Source organism: Notamacropus eugenii, chromosome 1, assembly GCF_028372415.1.
Source record: "Notamacropus eugenii isolate mMacEug1 chromosome 1, mMacEug1.pri_v2, whole genome shotgun sequence".
Taxonomy (NCBI): Eukaryota; Metazoa; Chordata; class Mammalia; order Diprotodontia; family Macropodidae; genus Notamacropus; species Notamacropus eugenii.
This window is the reverse complement of record NC_092872.1, coordinates 444642844-444658757: the sequence shown is the minus strand read 5'-3', so window position 1 is coordinate 444658757 and position 15914 is coordinate 444642844. Positions and strand designations below refer to the sequence as shown.

Here is a 15914-nt window from a genome sequence, read left to right as displayed (position 1 = left end):
GAGTATTCATAGGCCACATAATATCTTAAATATGGAATGAATAAATTAATTTTTGAGACATTTTAGAAAATTCAATGTGCTGAGTCAGAAAATTAAAAATTAGGAAAGTTTGAAAGAACACAATATACTATAAAAACAATTATAAATCATTAGGGTGTTAACATACATCTTAGAAACTAGTAATGACAATATATTCAATATATGTTTTTTTTTTTAAAGTACAGAGTCCTAGAGAATTTCCAAAGTCATTGCATATGTAAAACTGCCAATTTTTTTAACTTTAAAACTTAAAAAACTGTAGTCGTCCCAAATTTTTCCTATTCAAAATTTAAAGGCAAACACTGATGTGAAAGGATTTCAACGTAGTTATTCATACATCCTATATTTACGTAGAATTCAGACACCAGATTATTATAGGTCACAAATGCATGACTTATTCCTTGGTACAGTCTGATGTTATTGGAAATAGATTTTTAGCTATTCAACTACACGATTTAAGGTGACAAGTGCAATTCATTTCAACTTCTACTGAACAGTGCCTAACCACTAGCTTATATAAAATAAAGCAGCTGGAAGGGACAACTACAGATGGCTGAGAAGCCAGGTAATGGCTTTAATAAAAATTTCAAAACAAATTTATTTCTTATAATCATTTTTTCCTTAAAACAAACAAACAAGACCCTAAGTAAGTCTAGAAGTTCAAGTTACAGTATAATGTTAAAGTGACTAGGCACTAGTAATATGTTAGCTTAACAAGTCCTTCTAGGACATTAGCTTCCTAAGATAAACAATGTAGTTCATGAATGAAGGCATAAGCAAAGTAAAAGCAGAGAGAGATGATGTTAAAAATAGCATGACAGATAGAATAGGCACAAGGGCACTCTCTAGGCTCATGGTGATAAATCCTGAAGAGCTGGGGTCACACCATTTCCATGGCTGTGCTTGATAGACATTGAGAGAGTAGTGAAGTCAGGAGGCTCAGGGTTCAAGTTCTGCCTCTGAAAAGCACTGACCATGTGAATGACCCTGGGCAAGTCACTTTAACCTCTCAGTGCCCTAGCCACCTTTCTAAGGCTGTAAGTAAACGAGCAAGCACAGATCAGCCTTGGAAGAGGGAGGTTCCTATACCAATGAAATCATAGATCCCAACCAGCCTTCCTCCTTTCTGACCTTTCCCTTCTGCCAAAGCAATGATGGTTCATTTTTATCAACAAGAGTGTAGGATATGGAGTTAAAAGACTAAGGTTCAAATCTTGGTTCTGCCATTACCTATATAAACTAGGACCAAGTCAGTTATCCTCTGTTTCAGTTTTATCACCTACAAAACAAAAGAATCGAACTAGATGATTTACAGTGCCCTTTCCAATTTTTAAATTCTATCATTCTATGAACTTTGTGACTATTTAATTAGCAATGACTGATGACAACCATGAGGGATAAGGGAAATGATCAAATTGGATTCTCCACCCCATATATATGTGGTTCTACACTGTTCTCTTTCCTTTGAAGTCCAGTTCAAAAGCTCTCTTCTCCCATTCAGGAAGCCTTCCCTGATTTCCCTCTACACTTGGCAATTGCTTTTTTCCCTTCATATTTAGTATAGCACTTTGTAATACTAAATGATAGCAGATAATATAATTCCGTGTGTAATCCATAAATTCTGAGAGGACAGAAACAATAAGGACAATACTGTCCACATAGCTGGTGCTTAGTAAATGTTTGTTGAAGTTCTGAGTGCCCAAAAGAGGTGAGTTATAGGGCCGAGCTAAAAACCCATCAGCACAAATACAGAACCAGGTAGAGAAGAGCTCACAATCAGGAGGAGAATGGCTGGCCAACGCTCAGATCATCTTTCAAAAAAGCAGTCTTATAGCCCAAACTGACTCTGGAGATGTGTAACATACTACACAAGGAAGGACGAAGATATACTGAGGGACAAACATTACTTAATGGGAGAAGAGGTGGGACTACCACAAGATGGAATGGTAGAACAGGACTTGAATGAGGAGATGCAGCTCTAGCATTCATTAGCTATGAGACCCTGAGGAAGTCCCTCTCTCTTTGATGTCCTTCCTATCTACAAAATGAAATAGTTTGATAGGAAGCTGTAAGTTTGGTTTGTTATGGTTTTTAAAAGAGGATTGAGAATATCTGCAGAAACAGAAGGAGCTACTAACTGCTCGAAGGGCAGTGAAAAGAAGCTTGGTGCCATGGGAAGCACAAGAAATTCTGGAGACTACTTCTAGCTCTAATTCTCTCACCACCAAGCTGTGAAACCCTGAATAATGGGCCTCAATTGGCCTGCGTGTAACATAAAGAGGGACCTTGGAGCACGGCAGAGATGCAGAGGCTTTTGGTTACCAAAGCCCCTCTAAATCTACAGATGAGTAAACTGAGGCTGGGTTAGATAAATATCTGAAGCCCCTCTCAGGTATACCAATTTGTAATTCTGGAACTGAGTTATCTTTCTTCCTAAACACTCTACGTTCAAGGTCTCGAGACGAGGCCAACAGGGTCAGGACAACAAGGAGGGTCATCTCCCTTCCAAGAAAAGAGGTAAATAAGACAAGCAGACACCCCCACCCAGACAGGGGCAACCGGTTTGGTCAGGGGCTCCTTCCTGCGCATGCGCCCATCTCCATCAATGCTTCTCCCCGGTTCCCCCACCTCCCCTCCCCTAACTCTGCAGTTTATGGGGCCCCGAGTCGGGCCCGGGGCCAGGCTAGGGAGGTGGGATTAAAAGCAGACAGCGACTCATGGGCCCCAGCCCCCGCAAGAGGGAGAAGCACAGCACACTGCCAGGCTCCCCTCCCTCGTAGGGCTCCAGGGGATCACAGTGAGTGGAGCTACCTCCTAGTCCGCGGAGGATGGTAGGTGGGTGGGTGGGTGGGTTAGAAGGGGGGAACGGGGCCCTACCCGACCCGACCCGCCGTCTCCTCCTCAGCAGCAGCCGTCCTGTCCCCGAGGCTCCTCAGCCAGGGCCTCCCTGCCCCGCCCCTCGCCCCTCCCGCGTCACGTGAGCTGCACTCCTTCCGTCCCCCGTTCCGCCTTCTGTGTGGTCCCATTGGCCACACACTTGGGCTGACGGTTCCTATTGGTTAGGAGATGCAGCACGCAGTCCTGGGTCTCCCCACACCGGATTCCTTCCAGTTTTCCCAACTGCCGGAGCCGCTGGGCTTGCGCACATTCCTACCAGCACCTGGGGCTGAAACTGATACAGGAAGCAAAGCTGGGGGATTCTGGGTCGGGACCTAAAAGGGAAACCGGGAACTAAGGATGTGCGATTTATAACTGCAAGTCACCCTAGAGCTCTGGGAAACCAATCTCCTTGTTTTACAGAATTGGAAACTAGAGCCCAGAGAGGGTAATTCTGTTACTTCTCCAGGCTCGCACGGATAGTAAATAGTAGATCTGCGTTAGAACCCAGGTCTTTGCAGGCAAGGTGTTGCGTAGAGGGGAATGAAAAGAATTGCTTACAGATGGCCCAGGTTCCAGTTCTTAACACTTAGCTGCATCATCATAATCACCTGTGTGCCAGGTACAGAAGATGGAAAGGCAAAACACTCCTTTCCTCAGGGAGTTTACATTTTATAGGGGAAAGAACATCATACATGTAAGTAAACACACAAAAAATGTATACAAAATAAGTAAATACATGGTAATGGCCTGGGGTGGGTCACACTAGTAAGTGTTGGGATCAGAATAGGAGGAGGTCTCATGTGCTTAGGCAGTGTCAGCTGAACTGAGCTTTAAAAAAACATACAATGTCTCGAAAGTGGAAGTGAGGAGGGAGGCAGGGGGGACATCCGGTCAGTTGGTCAGTCAACAAGAAGGATTTATTAACGCAAGAGGCTGGAGAAGCAATGCTTTGTGTGGGTATTCCAGTTTGGCTGGACCAAAGTTTGTGAAGGGGAGTTATGTTTTAGTCTGGAAAGATAGGCTGTTTGTAGCTAGGTTAAGAAAGAGTTTACTTTAACTCAAGGAGATCCCTTTTCTTCATGTCAAATGGGGATAATAATACTTGTACCGAAATAGGCACTATAGAAATGGGAAGTATTTTCACTATTCCACATTGCCTCTTCCTAGAAGTAATTTGTTATACTAGGACACTTGGACTGGACACTGTGTCCTGCCTCCCTAGGGAGCTAATAATCTTGTAACAGAAAATGAGTAAATTGTAAGCTCCCTTATAGTAGGGACTGTTTCTATTTTGTTTTTGTGTCTCTGCAGCTTATTTATCTTTCAAACATATTTCCAAATTAGTCACGTTGTAAAGAAGAATTAGAACCAAAGGGAAAAACCAGGAGAAAGAAGAAACACACCACACACAAAGAAGGAAAATAGTATGCTTTGATCTGCATTTAGACTCCTCAATTTCTTTTCTCTGGAAAAAAAATCTGTGTCCCTATAATTTAGATCGTTAAACTAAATAATTAAGAGACACATAGGAGCTAAGTTTCTTAGCTTAAGTAGTTTACTTGGAGAATGCAAAATAAAGTGGTTCGGAAATGAAGTTCTGATAAGACAGGGATCATTATTAACGAACACTTGTAGAGCACCTTTATGTGTAGGCACGTGTGGATGCAGGGAGGTAAAAGACAAGATCCCTCCCTGCCCTTGAAAAACAGGATATTTAATTCAAGTATTTAAATACTTGATAGCATTCCCTTAAAGAGCTTACGTTCTAGTTGGCAAAAGATAACCAAGCAAACAGAACACTCATCAAAGAATCATGGTATTTAAAGCAGGAAGAGCGCTTAGGAATATTTGTCAAAGCCAGACCTTTCTTTTGACTGGTGAGGAAATGACTCCTGGCCCCGAGAGTGGTAGCAATGCAAGACTGGAATCTTTTGACTAGAAATCCACCACTATTTCTGACACCCTATGCTGCTAAAGTCAAACGCCCAGGAAATGTTAAAGGAAATCTGAGGAAGTTAACAATTGCTGAGGGGCGGGGCAGTCCGTGATTTTACATACCGTCCATAGGCAGTGGACCTGGAAAGGATTGGGAAAAGCGGAGAGGAGGGTGGGCGGGGTTCAAGGTAGGTCAGCTGCACCATGGTTTTGTGGGGGGTTGATTCGCTATGACAAGTACAGCCCGACTCAACACGCCTTTTACGAAGCAAAAAGAACAATCAGGACCCAGAATATATCTTCCTGATGCCCATCTAGTTGTTGGAGCGCTCACAGCACCTCGTCTGAGGCACAGAAGAAAACTGGAGAAAAGAAAGCTTACAATGGGAATGGGATGGAGGAGAGGAAAGAGGAACTGCGAAGAGAAAGACTGGAAGTGGGGAAGGGAGAAATGACTTCACGCCCATCTGGGGAGGAGGAGCGGGAGCACCTTCTGGGAGGAGAGTGCTTTGCTTTCTCCCCAGGCCCTGGGGTTGAGGACCCCCCCCCCCCCCCCGCCAGCAGGGGCAAAACAAGAGCTACGCATCGCCACCCCTCTCCTGCTCAGTCCCAGCCAAAGCAAATGTCACCTCGGGGCTGCTCACCTCTCGCGAAATCCTGATTGGTTGGAGATACGAAGGAACCCGTCACTAAAACCTGGAAGCATTCTCGGGAGTTCCAAGGCTCCCTTTCCGCTTCCGGTCTGTATCCCCTCCCCCCTTTGGCCGCAGTCCCCTCCCCCTCCCTTTCCCCCCCGGAGCCCCCGAGGGGCCGGAGCTCCAGGCTGTGCGGGATCCTAGCCTCGGGTACTCTAAGTTGGTGAGTGCGGGGCAGGGCGAGGGGGGCGTGGATGTGGAGGGAGGCCTGGCAGGGGCGGGGCCTAGGGGGGGTCCCTATTTGGCCACCTCAGCCGCTCTCTGCCTTGCAGGTCCCTAGGTGGGCTTCTAGGCAGGAGCTGGGGACCGGGCAGAGGGCCCAGGACGGAGCGGATCCTGGTGGCCGCTAGGGCTGGACGCTGGGGCTGCCGCCTTTCTGCGCGGCCTCACATCCCGGGCTCCCTTCCTGGTCCAGGCACTTTCTGTTTAACTCTGGGAGAAAGGCAGCGCAGCGCTCCCCGGAGTCCGGCGGGTGAGGAGCGGTGGGGAGAGGCTTCGCTGGCCGGGTAGGTGTCGGAGGGGCTCTGGCCCGCCGGATCTTCCTCTCCCTGCAGCAGCTGCGGGGAGACTTTTTACAGCCCCTCCATACTCCGGTCCCAAGTTCCGGCGAGGTACCGCCCCCTCTCCCCCGCCCTCCCTCTGCCCTCCCCGTTCCATTTCTGGGAGCAAATCAAGCCACAGCCCTCAGTTTCAGCAGGTGACGAAGGTGGCAAGTAGCAGAGCTAGTCTGGATTGTCTCTTCGACTGGGGTTTCCTCTTAGAGAGGTTACAAGCCAGGGAGGCGTGGGCCCCTGGAAGTTCGAAGCTTGTTCAGCCTCTTAGACTCTGGGGTTTGAAGAGCATCTGGGACCGGCGGCGGCAGTGACGGCCGTGGAAGTGCCGGGTTAGGCTGACATTTCATCCTGGGATTTATAAAAACCTTTTTATCTGCAGTTATAAAAGCCAGATCTTAAGTATTAATACCCTTGATGCCCTTTTGCTGACTTTGTAATTGGCTGAGGTTTTTGTAAGGAGGTAGATGATACTTGAATGTCCATCACACTCATCATAACACTGACTGAAATACAGTAAGCATCTAAAGTTTTGAGAGTGGAGAATAGACCTTAGTTATTACGTTGGGGAAAGGATATATTTATTTATACATTGTCACTTAGCAATGGTTACAAGAAGTCAAATAAATTACCTTTCAAATACCCACTTATTTTCCATTTCTTACTTTCATATTGAAGTTTTCATAAAGTTTCTGAGTGGGTGTGTTGTCATATGGATGAGTCATATTATGGTTAGGCAGAAGAGGAACTCTTAATATACAAATGATTCTGTAGCAGTTGAGGCTTCCAGCAGAGGGGAATAGGTGGACTCAGTAACAGAATGTTAGAGCTAGAACATAAAGTCAGAAAATGGAGAGTATGCTGGATTTGGAGTCAGAGGAGTGGGGTTTGAATGACTGCCAGCTCCTGTCAATAATTGGGCAACACACTTAATATTAACACCCAGAGCCTCAGTTTCCTCATGTAAAATGAAGGTGGTATAATGTTTCAAATTGTATACTGAGATGTGAGGATTGAAGGAGAAAGGAAGAAGTCCCGAAAAGACTGGAGCTTGAGTTAGGAAGACAGTATGGACCAAATTGAATAAAGTAAATGCTTCTCTAGGAAGCTCATTGGCTATTTTAAAATAATTCTTAATTTTTTTGTAAATGAGGATTTTCAATATTGTTGGTAATATAAGAATAATGTAATTATAGAGAGATAGAATCACCTGAAGTGGAGGGTACTTCTAAATAATGATATTTAAGAAAATAAGACATTCCAAGCTTTAAAGAAGCCATACAATGTAGTGGAAATGGGACTGAGTCAAAAGATTCAGAGGTTCTAGTTCCAGTGATAGTTAAAAACACCCATGTGACCTTGGACAAGTGACTTAGCTTTTTTGAGATTCATTTTCTTTATCTGCAAAATGGATGTTAATATCTCAAAGTTGTTTAGAGTACTTTGAAACAGGGAAGTACTTTGAAAACTGTTAAGCAAAGTATGTGTTTATGCTATTTTGTATGTCATTCCCTGATGGGAACTGTAATATTTAAAATCATAGAATTTGGAATTGGAAGTGACTTTAGTCCAAACACTTTATTTAATAGATGAGGAAACTGAAGCAGAGAACCATGAAGTGACATGGCTATTAACAATGCAAGATATATACTCCAGGGCCACTGACTCCAAATCTGTTGCTTTTTCTACCAGTTTTCCTGTTTGAAAAATACTGTTGTCAGTCAACAATTATTGAACCGCCCACTCTTTTTAAAGATCTCAGCCTTGTGTGGAATACAGTAGTAGTATAAGAAATAGACCTTCCTCTCATGGCATTTACTAATTGTTTCAGGAAAGGATGCTCTGGCCCTCAAGGCCGTGATCATGTGGCCTCAAAGCCACAGATTCCCTGCCCCTGGTCTGGACTTTTTGCTTATCCATCTGTATTGCTTAAGGAAGTGAAGGACAAGATTCCAAATCACATATTGTTGGATATTGGATTTAAAAAATTTTTTTTTGTTGTAATGGGGAGGACATTTGGTTGAGGAGAGATTTTGAAAAATCAGTTAAGGGAATTATTTTGGTTTTAGGCACATAAGAAATTTAGTTTTAATATCACTGTAAAATCTGTAAGTTGGAGGCATAGCAAAGTTGCTCTTTTATGAGTTATGTTTCTGTCCTCTTATCAGTTTTGATTTTTAAGCCACTCTGTTACTGTTTTATCCTATAGTCAGTCTAGTAGAAAGAGAAACTGATCTAGATTCCCTCACTTCCAATGCCACTCCACCCTTTTCTTTCATTTGGAATAGACAGATTCCATTCTCTTAGAAAAATAATGTTTCCCTTTTCTAGGGAACTAGTTTGGTACAGTGTCTATTAAAATTCTATTATCTTCTGTCAAACCATCTGTTGCTTTAGCTGACCAGTTAGGCAATCCTATAAGGTTCTGGCCTTCGGATGTTATCATTACAGCATGTTGGGAATTGGACAATTGGTGGACTTTAAATGGATCCTATCTTTATGTGCATAATGTCAGTCTAACATAAACTTTTCCAGCTATTTTCCTGGGCTTGTGTCCTTCCTTGAGTATATGTTTTGTATGACTGAAGGCCAGCATTCTGTTTTTCATAGTAAACAATGAGGTAATTGTGTTCTAGGTACTTCTTTCTTCTGGGAAATAAAATGGTCTGAAGAAAAAGAGTCTTGAAATAGGAGTCAGACTTGGGTTCTCATCCCAGCTTGGTCACTGATTGTGTAACCTTGAACAAGAGAGTTAGCCATCCTTGACCTCATCTCTTTTCTGTTCCTTCCAAACCCCTACCCACTCTCCTCCCATTCAACTTCCAATATACAAAACTGGTGGTGGGGTAGATATGATATATGGCATGAGATGTTAGTCTGAATGTAATTTCTCAGTGATTTCTTAATCATAAGATCTAAGGGCTTTTTCTTTGTCCTCATCTCTGTTGATGTTATTGTAGCATTTGACACTATTGGCCCTGCTTTCCTCCCTGGGTCTTAATGACAGGTCTCTCTTGGATCTCTTCCTAACCATCTGGTTGTTTCTTCTTACCCTCCTTTGTTGACTGATGATGACTGCACATCATCCCTTTTCGTAATTATGTATCCCAGGGCTTTGGCCTGGCCTTTCTTCTGTATACCTTCTCTTAGTGATCTCATCAACTAGCACCTATACAGAAAATTCCCAGATCTATGTATTTATCCTTAATTTTTCTCTTTAAGTCTAGCCCCATACCATCAACTGTCTTTTATCTCCAGGTAGGTGTCACTTAGTCATAGCAAACTGAATTCGTCTTAAATAGAAAATATTATTTGACATTACTCCCCTTTCCCCATACCTACCCCTTCAACTTTCCTTCTTCCTCATTTTCCTATTTCTTTTGAGGATTCCAGCATCCTTCCAGTCAGCTGGAGGTGGTGGTATCCCTTCTGGTCAACTTTTAAGAACTTAATAAATGCACATTCACAAATTTGAAGTTAGTGCTACCTTTACAGTAGCTCTTGCATTTGTTCCTCCCCTCTACTCACCCAGCCACCATCATAGTTTAAACCTGTATCTCCTCTTGCCTGAATTTTGCAGTACATTCCCAATTGGTCTCACAGACTCCAGTCTCCCCCTTTTCTAATCTGTCCTCTAAGAGAAACCAGTGTGAAATTCCTAAAATGCAGGTCTGACAGTTTCACTTCCCAGATCACGAAGCAGTAATGGTACCACCTTGCCTCTAAGAACTTTTTTATTTGGCTTATGAAACCCTTCACAATCTGGCAGCAGTCCACCTTTTCTAGGCTTATTGCCTGTTACCCACATTCACTCAATATTATGGCCTGTCTGACCTACTTGCAATTCTCCAGACACAACACTGAATCTCCTGTCTCTGTGCCTTTCCATAGATTTACCTTACGCCTGGAATGCAATACCAATTCACCTCTGTTCCTTAGAGGTCCTAGGTTCTTTCAGAAATCAATTCAAGTACCACCTTCTACTAGAAACAAATCCTGATATCCATTAGTAAGAGCCCTTCCCCTGGAAGTTACTTTACATCTATTTTGTATTTGTCTGTGTATCTTGTCCAAGGCCCACTCTCATAGAATATGAGCTCTTTAAGGTTAGGTACTATTTTATTTTTATCTTTATGTTCCCATTTTTTAGCTCAATGATCAGCATACAAAAGGCATTTAATAAATTCCTGTAGAATGAATGAATGAATTAGATTTAATACAGAAGTCATTATTTGCCAGAATAGGCCTGGGGAAGCTTAAAATTTAATACACAAATGTGAACTTAAGTCTCACCAAAACTATGGTCAACATATTTGCCCCTTTTGGGGAATATTTGAGATAACTCACACTGGTTGTTTTGTTTGTTTTTAAGGAAATGTATACACTGATTTATTTACTTATTTATTTAAAATTAAGTTGTTTTTTTAAATGAGAGTCTACCTTCTCTCCACACATCATTCTCTTTCCCCCTCTATTGAGAAAGCAAAAAAAACCAAAATCCTTTATTACAAACATGTATAGTCAAGCAAAGAAAATTTCTTCATTGGTCATATTTAAAAAAAAAATCATCTGCACTTTGAGTCCAGTTTCATCATCAGTCCTCTCAAATTGTGGTTGCATTGTGATGACCAGATTTCTCAGGATTTTCAAAGCTGATTGTCTTTACAATATTTATATTGCTTTTAGGAAGATAATTTTCATAAAACCAATGACTATAAACCAAATAATAGCACTTGCCTATTTTTCATCAAAAATCATCAGAGGAAAATTGGACCTATCTTTTTAGTTCCCAAGAGTGTTCAACTTATAATATTTGAATGATTTGCAGCAATTAGCTTTGCTAATGATTCCACAGAGGGAAATATTGGTCTGGGCTTGGCAATGGTAGGAGCCAGTGAAGTCTGGAACAAGTGAAAAGCGAGTGTCAGCTTTGTTTACTTCAAATTACTGTTGCTTTATAACTTTATAACTTCTGTTGCTAAATTACAATTGGTGCTAAAATGTTTCCAAAATACACATTAAATAAATGAAATATTTAAAACTTAAAAAGTGCATGACAGAAATGATTTCTCATTTTTTTTCCCCACTATAAGTTGTCACCAACTGTCCTAATAGAATTGAGATTTTGTAAAGGGTTCTCTTTGTACAAATGCTGTATTTTCTCTTCCATACCATTTAACACGCTTTGATATCTGAACTGTATTTGTTCCTTAATATTGCTTGCAAGGTATTGTATAAGCTTTTAAACAATCTTTTAAAATTTACATGTATGTTATATACATGGCATGTCAAAAGCCTCAGTGGAGTTTTAAGTTTAAAAGCCAGCTCTTAACTGGTCAAACCTTGCTGTTTTTTATGCACAACAGAGAATTGATATTAAAAGCCTTAAACTCCACTGAGACTTTTCGAACACCCAGTATTTAGGCGCCTTCTCTTTTACCTCTCCTACACCATCCCACCCCACCCCAGTTTCTCTGTTATTAGAATGACCACTTTCCTTAGAAACTCTTTAATTCATTTTTGACTTTTTAAAAAATGTTTCTGTCCTTATCCATCCTTGCCATCTTGTTAAGTTGTTTGCAATATTTTAGGAGGTAAATCAATGAGATTTTTCTTTCTCTTCCTGTGAGAAGCAAACATCTTTGCAATTTGAGGAGAACATGATAACCCTGAACTGTGGTTCTTAGTTCTGAGAATCTAACTCAGTAAATAACTCATCCCAGCTTGTTTGGGTTCATTCTAGTTTGTTATTAAAATTTGATTGAATTTTTATTTGAAGAAAGGAAAAATGCCTTTGGATCGAGAAATGATTTGTAATTCTTATGTATTATTAAGTGTTGACAAAAGAGAAGTGTTTAGCTGTTTGTTTATCCATTCCTAAGTACATTTTACACAGTTTGATGAGGGATAATTCTTCAGTTGTCTTGCAAAGCTATCTTTTTTCCAGGAACATTTCCTTAAAAGCAAATAGGTAAATTTTTATTTCATTTTGTTTTATTTTTTGCAAATTAAGCCCAGGTTTCTTACATCTTTGACTTTTTTTTTTTCCCTATCTCAACATCTCTACATTTCCACCCTTTAGGTCTGCCACAATGTCTGAAAGATCAGATCTCCTTCGCTTCAAGTTTGAAAATTATGGAGATTCAATGTTACAAAAAATGAACAAATTAAGAGAAGAAAATAAGTTTTGTGACGTCGCAGTTCACATAGATGATATTGAGGTTCAGGGACATAAAATTGTGTTTGCTGCAGGCTCACCCTTCTTAAGAGACCAGTTTTTACTGAATGATTCCAGAGAAATAAAGATTTCCATATTGCAGAGTTCAGAAGTGGGGAGACAATTGCTACTGTCCTGTTATAGTGGCATTCTGGAATTTCCTGAGATGGAACTGGTAAATTATTTGACAGCTGCAAGCTTTCTTCAGATGAGCCACATTGTAGAACGATGCACACAGGCCCTTTGGAAGTTTATAAAGCCCAAGCAGCCCCTGGAGTGCAAAGAGGAATGTGAACAGCAGAGTGATTCTTCAGAGTCAAAAGAACAGCAGGTAGATGACAGAAACTCACAGGAGCAGGACTCCCCCTGTATTCAGCCCTCTGAGGATAGTATGGACATTGAGGACAGTGACATTCAGATTGTTAAAGTAGAATCAATTGGAGAGGTTTCTGAAGTTAGGAATAAAAAAGATCAAAATCAGTTTATTTCTTCTGAACCAACTGCTTTACATTCCTCAGAACCCCAGCACTCCTTCATTAATTCAACTGTGGAAAACAGAGTAAATGAAATTGAACAAAACCATCTCCACAATTATGCCCTTTCTTATGCAGGTAGCGATAACATCATTATGGCCTCTAAAGATTGGTTTGCTCTTAATAATCGTGGTATAGATAAAGGCCTTCAGTGGCATCACCAGTGCCCAAAGTGTACCAGGGTGTTCCGTCATCTAGAGAACTATGCCAACCACTTAAAAATGCATAAACTCTTTATGTGTTTACTCTGCGGAAAGACTTTTACTCAGAAAGGCAACCTCCACCGACATATGCGAGTACATGCAGGCATCAAACCTTTTCAGTGTAAAATCTGTGGGAAAACCTTCTCTCAGAAGTGCTCCTTACAGGATCACCTTAACCTTCATAGTGGAGATAAGCCTCATAAATGTAACTATTGTGACATGGTTTTTGCACATAAACCAGTTTTGAGGAAACACCTGAAGCAGTTGCATGGTAAAAACAGCTTTGATAATGCTAATGAAAGAAATGTGCAAGACCTCACAGTGGATTTTGATTCTTTTGCTTGTACCACAATCACAGAAAGTAACGGGTGCCAGCAACCACCTGATGCATCCCAGGTATTAGATGCAGGTAAACTGGCCCAGGCTGTACTGACTATAAGGAGTGATGGTACCTGTGTTAATTAAGTAGAGTTATGCACATAACTAATGGTTGACCAAGGAGCATGAAGAACAGTTAAGTTTGTATCTTTGGGGGGTGAGGGTGGGGAGTATTTTGGTTAATTTGATGTGTATACAGTTGGGGCTCAATGAAAGCACTTGGTAAGTTGCTGCTTCAAGGTATTTTTACTACCTTTTTGCCCTGTTTTCGGTGATGAATTTTCTTCCCATAAGTATGGTTTTCTTTCTTGAGAGTTACTACACTGCAGTCAGTCACATTGACTCTTGTTTTAGCTGGTCCCATTTCTGGGTTTTTTTGTGGGGCATGGTAACAACAAATTAACCTCAACTACTTTCCATCAATAGTTGCTATGTTAGGAGAAATGAAAAACACTGTAGATTGTGAACAAAAGTGGCTGAGATTTAAAAAAAACCACCCTGATTTTAATATTTTACCTTTGACCTCAGATAGAGTGAACCACTGGCTGCTCAATGGTTAAGTTCATTTGTTTTTGTTAAACATCTGATTTCCTCCACAAACTCCATCTGAGTTCATCTTGTTTACATGAATATATTTAGTTCATTTTATATACTTTTAAACAGTATTAATACTTGATTTCCATTCTCTGAGTCACATGGATCAGGTAATACACATTGATTTTACAGCCACACCTACCAGCACAAAGAGATCATCATTAATACCATTTTAATCACATATAAAAGACAGCAGTTGAAATCACTGTGTAACAGAGTGGAAACCTTCGTGTTTCAGTTAGAATTATTACATGAAAAGGCCAGTTGCATCTAATAATAGTGTTACTTGTCTATTGATTTTCTTAAAGCCAGGATGGCAAATGGCATACTTAATGGATGTATTGAAGAGTAATGATCTTTTTGAAAAATAAAAATAAAAAGGCTACTTGGCAGTTGATATACTTACTTATGTCAAGTAAGCCACATTCATTGTGAATTTGATAAAAAAAAGAGTACAGTGTCCAATACTTTGTAGAGCAGACTCTGAAATCTCCATAAATTTTAAGTGCACTTTTCTGTAGTCACAGTGTACTTCCTTACCTAAATGACAAAAAATCCTTAATGAATCATGAGAGGCACGTATTGTAATCAGGTTTTTCTCTTAAAGGTGTCCAGTCTTATTTCCTTACTTGCAGCAGATCCGCTAGCACCAGGTCCATCTATCTGTATAGATTTTTTCCCCCTTGCCTCTTGAATAATATTTTGAAGTCTGAACTGTTGTATAACATCTAAATTAGATTTAGATAGTCATAGAATCATAGAATGTTAGAGCTGAAGGGGACCTTAGAGATAAACTAGTCTAATTCCCTGTAGATGAAGAAACTGATTTCCAGGGTGGAAATAACTTAACCAATGTCATTTAAAACAGAGCTTTTACTCCACATGTTCCTCAAGATTTTATTAATAACTAAACTGTTCAATATTCAAGATAAAGCATGACATGCTAACTGGAAATTTTGTTTCCTTTTTAAATCACTGCTGGGTTTTAGGCCAGGAAACAGCCCAATATTTACTAGCTAACCAACACATAGGGATTCATTCTGATTTAGAAGCTCTTTTCTTGTTGAAAAGAAGTAGTTTGAACAATGTTCAAAATAGTGAGATTGAATTTGCTCAGGTTCAGCGGGCTTGTTTGCTGTATTGTTCCTTCCTTTGGCAATTAGTAAGAATGTGGGGTGGGAGGGAGTCACGTGGGAAGTAAACCCAAACACTGTTTCTAAACTAGATTGTGTTAATTTCCATCAAGTTTAAAAAATATTTTATCTTTTAGAGTGCATGTAAAGAAACTTAGCTGGTTTGAAGGATCCCTATGGTTGGTATGTTGGATGCTGTTTTTTGTGAATCTAATTGGAAGCATTATGTCGATCAATATTGTTTAAAAAATACTTTCCCATTTTATTTGCTAGACCACTTAAATGCAAAATGTGTTGAAGGGTAGAGCCAGTAAGCACTTAAACCTGGTTAATAAGTAGATTGTGATGTAGCTGCTCCCTGACAAAATCTAACTTAAAAAGTCTGACTGAAGGTACCATTGCTATGCAACAATGAGAAGTTACAACAGGATATTTAAACCATTTTGTTTTATGTTGCTTTAAGCATCATTTAATTATAGGAAAATTACATGGCATAGTCAAGAGACTTAGTTCATTAACTGAAAGCTGTGCTGTCATTCTTGTGATGTCTTTTTCTTACTGGGTTGACTAAATAGGCAAAAGTTCAACTTTAGATATGGCATTTTGACCGAGGACTAGACTTCCTGGGTTCTCCTTAGAAAACGTAGAATACTAAGGCTAGTCCAGCCTCCTCATTTTTCAGAGGAGTAAATGGAGGCCCTGGAAGATCACTTTACCAATGTTGTTTGGCTGGTTAGTGGCAGAACTGGGACTTCC

At 40.6% G+C, this 15914-nt stretch overlaps 2 protein-coding genes across 5 annotated transcripts in view; one reads left to right on the top strand and one right to left on the bottom strand.

Moving 5' to 3' along the window:
• Positions 1-5587, bottom strand: part of RABGAP1 (RAB GTPase activating protein 1) — a 217273-nt gene extending 211686 nt beyond the window's left edge. The window contains exon 1 of one of the 3 annotated variants that reach the window (XM_072631849.1): positions 5499-5587. The gene's annotated coding sequence lies outside the window, so the exon portion shown is untranslated. Of the gene's footprint in view, positions 1-2850; positions 3024-5498 lie in introns of those variants that run through there. The other 2 variants (XM_072631850.1, XM_072631848.1) reach the window with 2 other exon arrangements.
• On the top strand, positions 3133-14531 carry ZBTB26 (zinc finger and BTB domain containing 26). Of its 2 annotated transcripts, none has more exons than XM_072631858.1 (2): positions 3133-3613; positions 12183-13668. In XM_072631858.1, coding segments are annotated over exons 1-2 (1338 nt in total). In that variant the 5' UTR covers positions 3133-3611; the 3' UTR covers positions 13519-13668. The 2 variants fall into 2 exon arrangements, with proteins under 2 accessions (XP_072487959.1, XP_072487960.1); XM_072631859.1 differs by lacking the exon at positions 3133-3613 and adding an exon at positions 5054-5712 and having other exon boundaries at positions 12183-14531.
• Positions 14532-15914: the final 1383 nt, after the last annotated feature.